At 39.2% G+C, this 14,307-nt stretch overlaps 4 protein-coding genes across 4 annotated transcripts; 3 read left to right on the top strand and 1 right to left on the bottom strand.

The window, feature by feature from the left end:
* Positions 1–4,681: 4,681 nt before the first annotated feature.
* Positions 4,682–6,024, top strand: CCP1_2 (heme peroxidase; the record flags this gene model as incomplete). Its single annotated transcript, XM_064828854.1, has 3 exons — positions 4,682–5,433; positions 5,483–5,623; positions 5,685–6,024. 3 exons carry the CDS (start codon positions 4,682–4,684, stop codon positions 6,022–6,024), a joined length of 1,233 nt encoding a protein of 410 aa, XP_064686056.1.
* A 4,139-nt stretch (positions 6,025–10,163) lies between these two features.
* ATC70_009624 (uncharacterized protein) lies at positions 10,164–11,156 on the top strand (the record flags this gene model as incomplete). Its single annotated transcript, XM_064828853.1, has 2 exons — positions 10,164–10,521; positions 10,582–11,156. The coding sequence occupies 2 exons, from the start codon at positions 10,164–10,166 to the stop codon at positions 11,154–11,156; spliced, it is 933 nt and encodes a 310-aa protein (XP_064686055.1).
* A 558-nt stretch (positions 11,157–11,714) lies between these two features.
* Positions 11,715–12,447, top strand: ATC70_009623 (uncharacterized protein; the record flags this gene model as incomplete). The annotated part of the gene is made up of 4 exons (XM_064828852.1): positions 11,715–11,754; positions 11,818–11,852; positions 11,916–12,149; positions 12,208–12,447. 4 exons carry the CDS (start codon positions 11,715–11,717, stop codon positions 12,445–12,447), a joined length of 549 nt encoding a protein of 182 aa, XP_064686054.1.
* A 655-nt stretch (positions 12,448–13,102) lies between these two features.
* On the bottom strand, positions 13,103–14,079 carry ATC70_009622 (uncharacterized protein; the record flags this gene model as incomplete). The annotated part of the gene is made up of 4 exons (XM_064828851.1): positions 13,103–13,393; positions 13,455–13,818; positions 13,888–13,952; positions 14,074–14,079. 4 exons carry the CDS (start codon positions 14,077–14,079, stop codon positions 13,103–13,105), a joined length of 726 nt encoding a protein of 241 aa, XP_064686053.1.
* Positions 14,080–14,307: the final 228 nt, after the last annotated feature.

The raw sequence follows: 14,307 nt of genomic DNA, 5'->3' as shown, positions 1-14,307 counted from the left end.
TAATAAGTATATGCGAGTAGCTAAGACTCTCATTTCGGTCAAATATAAGGCAATTTGCCCAGGATTTGCCGTCATACGGTTTTTACTGTCATGGAATTACAGCTTATGAAAGCAACATGTAAGTGTTTATAGTTCTTAACCGAGAGTACTTTGATTAAGACAATGCCAACTTACAGATATACATCTAATATATGACAATTTTATAATTTTCTTATCGTAGTGTCTATTGCTCGCTCATTCAACAAGTATATTCTATCAAGGTGTCGTAAGATGTTGAGCTTTTGATAATGATTTATCATGTAGCACCAACATCAGAGCGTGTTTCATTAAATCTGTCGCTCAAAAGCTATAAGGCTTATCTGATGTAACCCATATACTATATCACGATATTGTAAGGTATAGTTTCATGATGCAGTAGCTTTATTAGCAGATGTACCATGTTGACCATCGTACAAAGCATAGGTAATTACCCTTTTTCATCTCCCATCCGACAGGAATGAACACACCGCCAAACGTGGGCATAATTGGACATGAATCTATAACGAATATAATGTGAACGGGTGAGTTTTCTTCAAATATTGCATGATATATAATATGTACTTGTTTAGCAACTGGTGCCAGTGGGCGTTAACTTTCAGCGGGTAGCCCAAGTCAGGGACTTCAAGCTTGAGGAAGCAAGCTCGACCCAGCTGCTTTGTTTTACCAGTGTTCCTTAAGATTGGGTTGTTTGCAAGACTGGTTTGGCATGGCATCCCAAAAAAGAGAATGATTTGTTGCGTTTGAGAGCAATCTCGCATATATCAATATGATCAATGCGATTATACCAGTAGTATTCATATTGATATTGTTTATAGGATTGAATACGTTGACCTTGGAGCATTTTTGCAAGATTTCAGCTTGTCTCTGTTTGGGAACAACCTTTGATGCTCCCTTTGTAGCTGTGTATATCATATGATGTTTGCACAACAACAACAGTTATCAATTTTTTTTTGCTGATTACATTCAACCGTAAGAACTGGATCTGATGTTGCTCTTGAGATGGTGACATAAAACTGGCCATGCGTAAATACAGGACTTGTATAAGATCTACAGCGACTTTTTTGAGATATTCTCATCGCAAAAGATACCTTTATGACGCAACACTACCCAAAAAGAGTGTTCGAGCTAATTAATTGTCCTTTCATAAACTATATTGTCCCATTTAATCAGAATCGCAATCATCATTATCATCACCGGAAAGGCATTTGGGCCAGCCAGCAACAGACGCCCGCCAAAATCAATTCAAACTCAGGGGGTTTTTAACTGTTCAAGATTGGATGGATTTTGTCTTTTTTCGACTTCTTTAATCTATTTTGCAATGTTCGATTATATAAATTGTAATGATCACCCTACGCTTCCTAATACATTCTTGAAGTACTTTTCGAGGCGCTTCCAATGGTGCTAATTGTAATAGGCATTTTGAATGAAATTGTTGAGCAATTTAGTAAAATATGGAATGAGGTTTTTAGTGAAAATAGCCATATTTTGTATATGAAAACCTCATAAAAGTGGTTTCAGAGGTTGCTTTGGATCAAGAGAAACGTTTTGATTCAATACATGCCATAGCAAAAGTCATTATTTTCAAGGTAAAAAACGCGATCGTTTGATTTTCGTAAAAAACCATGAGGGGTACCTCATGCTTTTTGGTCGATTTTTGGCCATGTTTTTTGGGTCTTCAAAAAGGTGAGCAAAGGTGTCAGAAAGTAACCGCCAGATGAGAATAATTGTTTGGCGTCATTCCAGCGGCTCAGAAAGGTCTATATGTCAAGATATGAAGGCTTGAAAACTGTCAAGTTTGGTTATGTTTTGCTTTATAGCTTTTACTTACACGGCATGAATCACATCTTTGGTAGCTGAAATCTTCTGGAAGGGCAGCTCTGCAGTCTGTGCAATTTCCAAATCGAATAGGAGGCATATTGATTTTGGTAAAGCTAATTCATGCAAATTTAGAAGCGTCATGTTAGTAATAAGCTTATTAATAATGGAGATGAAAACCCGAATTTGCTACTTGAATACTATGATTTTGCACCTTCGCTCCACTACAGTAAAACTCTCATTAAGATTAATATTACCAAATGTTAGGTTAGATGCTTAGTTGCCATGGTTTTATGCCGCAGCGAAGTGAAGGCAAAACTTTCTCCTAGGCCAATGTTGCCAAATGTTGAATTAGATGCGTTATGTTCTTGATGGAGAGGCTAAACTTCTCACCCAAACCTCCTCAATACCGGCCTCGCCAGTGGTTTTATTCACCTTGTACGGCACATAATTCTTTAAAATTTTGAAAGGAATGTTTGGTTCAAAACTTTAGGTCTTATGCAAGAATGACATCTATTTTCTGCTATATCATTCGTCAAAATAAGATTTAGTTCGTGTATCTTTTCTTTAAACATTACTGTGGACCAGTTTTCACAAGATTTCGTTTTTTTTTTGCCCAGTCTTGTAAACCAAAAGAAGTATATTACATATCACAACTGAAGAAAGTGAGTACATGTAGAAGAGTTTTCTCGTATATAAAGAAAAATTGAGGCAAAACTTTAGTTCAAATATCTTCTACAAATGGGTCTAAAACCTTGCGGTAAAAATGAAGGGTATCTCTATATACGCTCACGGCTGCATCGATCAAAGACATTGATCAGTCTAGAATCAGCTTCGGTAGCCCAGACATTGTAGGTCGGTTGCATGTACTCTATAAATCTGATACGATCTGATCGATCGGCTACGACTGATTGTTGAAGCATCGCAGTTGCTGGTTAGTCAGATTCACTTGCAGAGGAAGATTATTTAAGAGAATAGCTGAGAGATTGAATCAATCAGAATAAGCTATATAAACTACTTTTGTCGGCTCACTTGTATTACACGACTCAACCTTAAAATACAAATATTACTTTAAATAGCAGCATCCGTTGCTAATTCTTTCATAGAAGCTTTTGTAGCAGTACTTCCGGCAGCATTGCGAATACTTCGAATCAAGCCTACATGCTGAAATCTATTTGCAGTATGCCTGCAAAGGAAACCGAGTGGCAGAGCCTTCGAGATTGGAACGGCAAGCACATCATATAAGCCTCAAGCTCTATGAATGAATAATAGAAATTGAAGCAACAAGGGTAACTCCGTCTGAGAAAGCTTAGGTATACGGTTCAAACGGGTGCCGAGAAGTATTGAAACTGTGACAGAACGATGAATAGTGTATCATTTTTTGAATATTATTTCATGCAGCAAGCTAAGCTAATGTCTTATTTATTGAATGCAGAGTTCAGATACTCAAACGATGAGCTATTGGACAACATGTACAAAGATACAAACATCATGGGATGGATATTCTCAATTCGAATTGAAATAAGGGAGGACAAATCTTGATTTTAACTTCACATTACCCTGGTATAAGCTTTAAGCCTTTACAAAGTTACATTTCATTAATAATCAGCCTTACATTACATAATTCTACAAATGAAAAACTAGCCCACTCATACTTGATTGCTTCATGATTCTGAACAAGCAAATCAATCATTTGAAGAGGAGAGAGGCCCAACAACTTGGTACTAGACCCCGCCGTGTAACTGATCCAAACTGCCAGGTGACTTTAGGAAGAAACGTAAGGGGCTATGCTGCCTAGCAATGATAGAATGCTTGGATGTATATGATACCTATGCTAACGTATCGTAATAGTCATGGCTGAAAGTGTTAAAAAGCGACCAACATACTCAGCAGAGAGTGAGTATACATGGCCCCAAAAACATTGCACATGTATGGCGTCCAGGAAATGTGCAGTTTATATGTTACATGCAAAAATCTAAATATTTTTTTAGTGTTATTTGGAAAGGTAGGATGATGACATGATGGACAATAGCAATAACCTTATTTTACTTATAGAGGAATGCCTTGTATCAAACACTTCTCAGTATTCTCGCCATACACTCTCTTTCTACATGGTATAGTAGTAGAAAAACGTGATTTATTCTACCAAGTAGAAGAAGAATGCATAAGAATGTTCTTTACTTGCCAAATTTGTTGTAAGCACGGTTTAGAAGGACAGCTTTGATGGCAGGCTGTCCAAAGTCTAATGTCATGTACAACATGGGAGCTTGAAAGGACAGTTGGTATCTAGATATGTACGATTTGAATCGAAAGCTATATTAATTTTGATTGAATATATTGGGTCGAACGACGGGATCAATTTCTGAAGAGCTTCTCAATTTAACTTTCTGCTTGATTTGGCTTTCGACATTTGAAATGGTAATTTTTTTAGGCACTCAGTAGCACAACCTCTTTTCCACTGCCCTATTTAATTTCTTGTCCTTTTTCTCCTTTTCATTCCCTTTTCTTTCCTCTTTACATCAATTCAATCACTGAATTGCTTGTTTTTTTTCCTCTCAGTGTACTCAATATCCATTTCATTTTAAACATTTCGGCATCAAAAGACTAATTCTGGCTCTTTTAGATTAGAGTTTCTGTCCATAGACATTTACATTCTAGTTTTAGTTTACAGGATTGGTAACAGCTCATGTGTATTGCATACACAGAAAAGAAAGCTTCCAGATAAAAAAAGATCTACATATATTCAACCTAAAAGCAGCACCTACAAATCAGGTTTAGACTAAGCATTCGAGTAATACAATCCTTGAAGGAGTGGGCATCCAAAATCATGGATGGAAATCAATCAGAAAACGACCGTATCAATCAACAATTCATACAAGAAGCATTATCATCACAGCTTGATCAACAGCATCAACAACATCAGCAGCAGCCGCAACAGAATAGCTACACGGCATACTTTTCAAACGATAATGTACAAACTATAGCAGGAAATGCTAATAACTTTGAAACGTTAGCTCCCTTTCAGAACTTTGCTAGTCATTCATTGCTGTACATGCAACATCAGGGGATATCCTCATCCGCATCTTCTAATAACACGATGGATCCGACAAAGCAACAACGCGTAGATATCATAGAATCCAATGCTATACAAGACGAAAACGAATACATCTACCAGCAATACCTTCAAATGATGAACAACCATAGTTATCATCCAACGACACTTGATTCAAACTTGCAAGGTTATGTTTCTCAACAACAACAACAACAACAACAGACCCCAGCAATACCTGCCAGACAAGAACAAGATGTATTTAATGAGCTGCTCAATATGGCTTCGATGAACAATATGCAAAACAACGTGTGGCATAGTGAGCAAACACATACAACGGCATTCATCAACAACTTGGATACTTCCACGTTGATTACGCAACAAGGGCAAGATGCTTCTTGTTACAACCCTACGGCTGCGAATCCACCAAACAATGCGCATTTTTCATTGCCTCTGCAAGCTGATAAAAATGCAAAAAGCGGTATAGTGCTACAGAAAGATTACGAACATCTTTTCGCGAATGAGTACAGGTAGTATAGAGTACGAAAAGCAAAACTAATTCTAATCGGAATCTTCTAGAGATTATAAGCTAGAAATTGTGCAACAACCTTCAAGGGCTAGGATGTGCGGATTTGGCGATAAAGATAGAAGACCCATTTCTCCTCCACCTATCCTCAAGCTGACAGTTTTCACCAAGAATGGGAACATCATAGACCCAGAGTAAGTGATCCTTCTATTTTCTTCTAGAAGAGTATTGACAAGTTGAGCTGATAATCCATAGAACATTTGATATTTCATTTTTGGTTGTCATGTGCGACGCATGCCAGGAACATGTTGCTCAAAAGGCTGATGACAAAGCTTCGTCGTCAATGGATGTTGTCCAGTCAGGGCAATTCACGACTCAAGTCGTCAGTTTTTCAAATAGCACAGAACATGAACTCGAAAGCGATAGATATACAGCTACGAAATTAAAGAATCTCGTGGGCGCGTCAGTAGCATCTGCTACGAAACTATACGATCTGGATGGAAAACTAGGCATCTTTTTCATATTCCAAGACATCAGTTTAAGGACTGAAGGGCTGTTTCGGCTGCAGTTTTCTCTTACAGATATTGGATCGTAAGTAAACACACAAATACGCGAATTGCTCGATATAATGTCTCACAAAACGAACCCCTTCTCTCTCTCTCTCTTACCTCCTTCCATCTAGGCCCCACTTCAATAGCGTCAATACAACTACCGTATCTAAAGTTTTGGCAGTAGTGGAGACAGATTCTTTTATAGTCTACACAGTAAAGAAGTACCCAGGGGTCGTTCGTAAGTAGATTATCGTGGAAAAAAGACGAAAAGAGTAAGAAAAGCCCAAAACTGAAACGCCCTTCTTATAGAATCTACTCCACTATCCATATGCTTTGCCCGACAAGGAATTAAAATACCCATTCGAAAAGAAAAAGCAAATAGGGCTCTTATAACCCACAAAAAAAGTACTAGAAAATCATCTTTAGCGACAGTTGATCTATCGGAAGATGACACGGAAGATGACGATCTTGAGTAGCAATTAGTTGTAATAAAGATTTACGATAATCTACTCGAAAAAAGAAATGAGGTACCCGATTTTCACACTGAGGATACATCATGTTCTACTCATTTTGAATGTTTATGACGGTAAACAAAACTGATGCTTAATTGTAGCTCACGAATTTCCTTTTAGAACTTACTCGTACCGTACTTTCGGGTCTATTTGAATGGCAGTTGAGATAGTTCCGTTGATGGGGAAGGCGAAAATGACATGTATCAAGAAGCATACAGACTACTATCACTAGTGATGAAAACTGCAATACAAAACTTATAAATGCTACAAGATGACCTCTGTCGCTTTGATATCAAATGGTCATTCCGAACTGTGAGCAATTAAATGCGAATTAGATCAAGATATTTCCAACACACAGATTGAAGGGTACAGCCACAATTGCAACATGAATGATACTGTGAATTGTCAGATATGAGATTGGTGTTTTCAGTTGAGAATGCGGTCAGTCTACATCTGGTAGAAAGGGCAGGAAGGTATCTGCGCAGAACAGGCAAGGGATCGCATCAAGCAGCTTGTACAGGGCTCGAAGGGAATACTGAACCTGCCTAGCATAAGCTGCTTCCGTAATAGGGTTAACACAAATGGAATAGCCGTTGTGTGCCATACAAAACATAGAGTAGACATTGCAAAAAGGGCCGTCTGGTTCGAAAGAAGTAATTGTCACCAATATACATCTGGGGGCACGCGGTAAGGCATATATCTAAAGGCGCTTTTCCAATAGTTATTAGAACAATGAATAATATGTTCCTCTTGCTATAGTAGGATTGATCCAAATATGTTCATCAGCGTTGCGACCCACTTTGAAGAACGAGATATCTTGGGCTGATATATTCTGAGATCCTATCCGCACCAATGTATACGTTGGCCGTCTGATGATACCACTTATGCCCCTCCTTTATGTCTAAATATACTTATCTCATTATCACATTATCCCAAGCAGCCTTGCTCATACTCTTCTCTCATACTGTTTTGCACATTGTGTGACAATTAATCACTGCAATGATTTAATCTCCTGCATATTCTGAACAGGTTTGGGTGGCTTGGTGCCAATACATAATAGCCTCTGATGCTGCTGCTTGCACTAATTCTGTCAGCTCACTGCTGATACTTTCTCTTCGTGTTGGGATCTTGATGAAGCGCTGACTTATTGACGTATAAATTGTGCTTCTTTCGTTCCTTGTCGAACAGGCTTCTCTTTTCATTTCGAGACAATTGGATGACGGAAATCTTGTCAACAGGGATGCTCAAAAACAGCAGCAGATTCCTCTCTTGTGTTGGCTTGCTTCTTATGAATGCAACCCCGCTTCTTTTGCTCATGCTCAGAAGCAATGTGCAATCTGAGAGCTTTGTGAACCTTTTTGAGTTTCATATATTGGTGAAATTGGTCTTGTACTGAGCCAAAGTGATGTGCATTACGAATGGATCCAATTCAGGGGCAGTGTTTGCTCATCTACTAGGAATAATGTTGTATATAGCGTTGAAAAGTGGGTTTGTTTCCAGTGAAGCAGATGCCACGCCCTGAGGACCAAAATACGCTGAACAAACAGTTACAAATGTGTGTCGTTGAACAACTTCATGTATTAATTTGCAAACATATCGAGCTGAGGAACCTCAGTTTGCAAAGGAAGCGCTACGAATACCTGCTGATCCTCTAGCGAGAACCAATCAGGAAGAATAGAGCCACATTGCAAGCCTCGAAGCTCTTGGACGATGATGGTATTTCTGGTATTCACTTTAAGGGTATGGTCCTTGAACAGAATCATAAGCTTATACAGCTGGAGTCCGTAAGCTGTTATGTAGTTGGTTGGATCGTGCATAGTGCTTGAGACCCTTTGGGCAAATGCAAGCTTTAGCTCATCTAGAGATTTTGTCTGATAATAGATAACAAAGAAACAGTGCTTGAGCTAAATACTTGGATGCAACACAATGCTCGAAGTTTAGATTAATGCATGCAATGTTTTTATGGCTTTGTGTCATAACAAAAACGTACCTATTGATAAGCAAATGCATGAAGCACAGCCAAGTTCAACAGTTTTCAAGCCTTCATATCTTGACATATAGACCTTTCTGAGCCGCTGGAATGACGCCAAACAATTGTTCTCATCTGGCGGTTACTTTCTGACACCTTTGCTCAACTTTTTGAAGACCCAAAAAACATGGCCAAAAATCGACCAAAAAGCATGAGGGGTACCTCATGGTTTTTTACGAAAATCAAACGATCGCGTTTTTTACCTTGAAAATGATGACTTTTGCTATGGCATATATTGAATCAAAATGTTTCTATCGATCTAACGTAGCCCCTGAAATCATCTTTTTGGCACCTTGATATGTAAGATTTCGACTTTTTGGCCAGAAACCTCTTTTCATATTTTCGTAGATTATTTGATAAGTTTATTTAAAACATATATCTTACTTGGTACCATTGTATGCGCCTTCAAAAGTGCTTCAAGAAAGTATTAGGAAACCTGAATGATTTCCACAATCTGTATAGTCGAATCTGGCAAAGTAGCTCAATCAAGTCGATACTACTCAGAATTTGACCAATCTGAAAAAAAAATGGCAAGCGAAGTTAAAATTGCTTTCAGGCTGGTGACCAGAATGCCTTTCTAACATCGGCAATCTACGTTTTTGAAGCTAATAAGATGGGGATTGCGAATCAAACAGTACTACAGTTAAGCCTAGCTACTAAACTCTAATTATAATGCGCGATTTTATGTTTAACGGTAGTTAATTGCGGAGATTCGCTTACCCAAACGCAAAATATAAATGCTCGCCCTATCCAACATTGCAGGTGATATTTTGGATATAAACCCTCGCTATTTTACCACGATAGAAGAGAGCCATATGTCTGCAACTTCATCTCGCTGATTTTTTTTTTACAAATACCTTTATGTTTTTAAAAAAGGATCTTATCAGTATTATTTCCCGGGGTTTTCATCATGGATGCCATCACCTTTCCTGTTATCATATTTCATACATTTATAATGAGCCTGATCCAGGTAGAATTTATAGAGCTTTAGGCAACAATCAGGAAGGCTCAATAGGAGTGGGCGATTTTCAACATGGTAAATTGAAGGGATCCATGTGTTTACTAGTTCAATTTAAACTTTCCGTTCACTTCCATCTCGAGATATGAGAAATTCTTATACCGCAGGGGACATGTTATCAGATTGTTTTATGTGTGGAGATCAAAATTACCATAATGAAATACATATCAACAAAACTTCATGTGCGTTTTAAATCAGAATATCAATGGGCATGCTTTACAAAATGACAAAAGTACACAATTAGTAAATTCTTCTTCTACTTTCTCCAAAAGAGATAAAGAGAATGCCGAGTGAGATTTCAGATTAAAGATTACAGTATTGAATGAGAATGAATGATCTTCCCGGCTAATTTATAACAGGTCGTGGGTGCTTCCCATTGTGGTGACACATAATATACATACATAATTCTTAGATTGTTTTTCATTACTAACGTATAACTGCTTGATTGATCCTTGTAATTTGATTGGGTCAAAAGTAACACAACAGTTTATCAGATCTGTCGGAATCTGATAAAATTTTTACGCCCTGGAGAAAAGAATAAAAAGGCCTAGAAAAAAAGGATCTGATAATAGATCTTTTTATTTATCTTTCCCATCTACATTTTCATTTTTTTTCATCATCATCATGGCCTCTCGCACACTTTTATCAAAAACTTGCCTCAAATCTTCTCTCATACAAGCAGCGAACAAGAAGAACATTTTGAATAATCGTACCACTATTTTTCCTGGGTCTCAGGCATCTCGCCAAGCAACTACAACTACTGCAATAGATACATCTGCTACGCAAGGAAGACAAGCTTCTTTCCAGCTCTTTGATTTCACAAATAGAAACAAAGAAGACGTGCATCTCGTCAAATTTACATCTGTTGAGGGTAAGAGACTCTTTCGTAACGCCATGGTTCAAGGACATGCTGAAAGCTTCTTCAAGTTGATGGGTAACTTCTCTACACAATCGTCTCCATCTCATGGCGGAGTCAGCTCTTGTAAGTAGTTATTACAAATCACTTGATGCTCTAATAACTAACAGCAGTTTGATTTTATAGTGGCCATGGTACTAAATGCTCTTGAGATTGATCCTAAAAGAACATGGAAGGGAAACTGGCGCTGGTTCTCATCTGAGCAAATGAAAACGTGTTCACCTGCAGAGTCTATTCAAGAACATGGCATCCCCTTTGATGAATTCACATGTCTCGCTCAAACCCATTGCAAAGTTCAACCTCGTCGTGGTGTAAGCTATAGCCAATTCCTCTCAGATCTTGAGACTGTAACATCGGACACTACAAGCCAAATGGTGGTCAATTATTCCAGAGCTTGTCTTGGCCAGCAAGACCACTTTGCTCATTTTAGTCCCATTGGTGGTTACAACAAGGCTGAAGGCCAAATTTTGATCATGGACGTTGCTCGTGGTAAATATCCTAGCGTGTGGGTGCATACAAAAGATCTCTTCAGAGCTATGATGGCTAGCAGCAAAGAAGAAGGTGGTCGTAGTCGAGGCTATTTTGTCCTGAGCAACTATGATCAAGCCAAACAACAATCGCCTGATATTCTCTTGACCTCGGCGATTAGTTCCTCAAAGCTTAAATGCCAGGATTGTTCCCGCAAATGTCATTCCTCTTAACCATTTATTCATGTTCATATCTATCTATATTCTCCCCCTACTTTGTTTTAATCATCCTGCATACTTGTATTATAAAAATGTATATTTCAATCAATAAAATTTTCCTCCTCATTATAATGAAATTGTGTAGTAAAATGGCAAATGTTCTTGGCAAATGTATTAGGAATATCAACAGACGTTTAGATGCCATGCTTTACAGCACGTGATGTGTCCGGTTGAGATTTGTCCCCCCCCCCCGGAGTCATAAGCAAAAAAATCGAGGCTTGCCTGCTGTTACTAGCACAAGAAATCAACAAGCATGTATTGAATCTTCCTCTCTCTTTGCGTATTTCCAAGTATGTGTCATGGATGGGTGGATTTATAGAGATATGGAACAGATGTGGATACTGTAATGTAGATGATGCTGGATGACAGATACGGATGGATGTGTAGATTTGAAAATCAAGAGGGGGAGAGGGGTCAAGAAATTGCATTGTTAGATTGGATGGATTGGCATGATGGCATGTACGAGTAAACAGTAGCTAACCTTCATGTCACCCTTAATAGACTTGAGCAATAATGGTCAGATACGCTGCTACACCGGCTAACCCCGCCAAGGGTAAATACATTGACATTTACTATGCCAAATGTTATGATTGACATGTCTAACTCTTTCCTGTAGCCTCCAAGTCTAGAGGTTCTTACCTTCGTGTTCACGTATGTACTTGCAAATGATGTCTACAAAGCGCAAGCAAACTCATCCTTCATTTCAAACTGTAGTTCAAGAACACCCACGAAGTTGCTGTCGCTGTCAAGGGTTTGAAGTTATCCAAGGCTTATGCCTACCTCAACAACGTTACCGAACACAAGCAAGTCATTCCTTTCCGTAGATTCAACGGTGGTGTTGGCCGTGCTTCTCAAGCCAAGGAATTCGGTACCACTCAAGGTCGCTGGCCCGTCAAGTCTGTCAAGTTCGTTACTGACTTGTTGAAGAATGCCGAAAGCAATGCTGAGGTAGGTTGATTTCTGTTATTTGTGATGTGGTCTGTTGACAACGCTACTTTTAATACAGGCCAAGGGTTTGAACGTTGAGGAACTCTACATTTCCAGCATCGTCGTCAACCAAGCCCCCAAACACCGTCGTCGTACTTACCGTGCTCACGGTAGAATCAACCCCTTCATGTCTTCTCCCTCTCACATTGAGGTTGTTCTCACTGAAAAGGATGAGGTTGTTCCCCGTGCTGACGACAAGAAGGTTGTCAAGCTCAATGCTCGTCAATTGGCCCGTAACGCTCGTCTTGCCCGTGCTTAAATCTCTCCAGTTTAAAATAAACAAATAAATTTCTTATTATTTCCATTGCTTCATCTTTCTTTTCTCCTACTTTTTTTTTGTGGTAAAATTACGATATTGTGGTGGAGCGTATTGCCATGATGGTAAAGTGATTGAATCAAGGGGATGCTGTTGAACGAAGGCAAGCAACATACTTTTATGCTGTAGCTGTCAAATCAAGCTGTTTGAATAATGGTGCCTGACTGATTCTCGTTTCGGAAACACTACGAATTACTCGTACTCTTGGAGCATTAGTTTCTAATCATTGGCATTGATGTCAGAGCACTGTACTATCGGTAAATGATGGGCATTAACATGGATACAATCGTTAATTCTAGGATACGCTATCAATACTCAATGATGAATCAAAGGTCAAGCCAATACTATAGAGGAATTGTTGGCTGGGTCAACAGGTTCAATGACTCGAAATTTCCAAAGCTTAAGAAACCCCTTCAACCCAATAAATCACACAAAATGCACCATTACATGACAACTAGTCAATGCATGAATCACGAGCAACTCTCTCTCTCTCGCTCATCGCCATCCCTCTTCTCACAAACGTAGCAGATGTTGAAATAAGGTGCCCAAAAAATAGGTAAATCAAAAATTTTCTTTAATGATGATAACTTAATTGAAATTAAGCGGAAGCAGACTTTTGCATGGAAGAAGTACGACGACGTTCAATCTTCTCTTGCTTGGATTCCTTGACACGCTTGGCGAGCAATTGCTTGTACTCGGACTCAGCCTCACGAGAAGCCTCAGCTCTTCTGCGCTTAAGAGCTTGTCTGTGTCTCTTACGTTGAAGAGTAAGAGGAGTGACAAGACGTTGGATCTTAGGAGCCTTGGTGTAAGCCTTCTTACCCTCAGCCTTGGGTTGAACTTCACGGCGAATGACATACTTGCGGACATCATCTTCCTTGGTCAAGTTCTATACAATAACATGTTAGATGTCTAATGAAAGGTGCCTAAATCTACACATGTCAACTTACAAAGAACTTTCTGATCTTGGAAGCACGCTTGGGACCGAGACGCTTAGGAACGGTAATATCAGTCAAACCGGGAATATCTTGCTCACCTTGCTTAACGACAACAAGAGACAAGACAGAGAGGTCAGAACCAACGATACAACCACGAACGGACTTTCTCTTACGTTCACCAGTACGGCGAGGACGATAACAAGAGTGACCCTTGGACAACAAGAGACGAACACGGTGGGGCAAAAGGACACCTTGCTTCATGGGGAAACCTTGCTTATCGTTACCACCAGAAATACGGAAAACATAACCCTTGAATTCATCACCGAGAGAATCACCAGAGACCTCTTGGGCCATACGCTTATCGTAGAAACCACGGCTATTTAACATGCATTTAATATCATCGACAGATTCCCTAATGCTCATTGCATCTACAACAACAACTTACAGACGACGTTCGTCTTCGATTTCAATCAATTTTTGGCAGCCGGTGGCTGGGTTGGCAATGTTCAACTATAAGATTGGGAAAAATGGATGGTTAGATCTATGCATCTATAACATCCATCTCGTGCTGTAATCATGTTGGATGGATTGTTTCATTGACGATGATGGTAAGTTGGTGTATATTACGGACCTTCATACCGCAGATAGAGAGGAGGATCTATAGGTTTGTACACTTTTTTCCCTTTGATGTAATGGATTTGCTGTTTGACGAGAGCTTGAAATCTCACTCGCATCTTCCCGGGAAACACCCGGTTCAGACCGTATAGCGTCACATTCCCGGATCTTAAATGGCATCTAGTATGGATGATGCCCTTCTGAATGAAAGATTTTTTTGGTTGCCTTGCATTCTCTCAGCGTTTCTATT

The sequence above is a fragment of the Mucor velutinosus genome (assembly GCF_035048745.1).
Source record: "Mucor velutinosus strain NIH1002 chromosome Unknown tig00001563, whole genome shotgun sequence".
In the NCBI taxonomy this organism is placed as follows: Eukaryota; Fungi; Mucoromycota; class Mucoromycetes; order Mucorales; family Mucoraceae; genus Mucor; species Mucor velutinosus.
The sequence above is the reverse complement of the archived record's forward strand: the minus strand, read 5'-3'. Positions and strand labels throughout refer to the sequence as shown.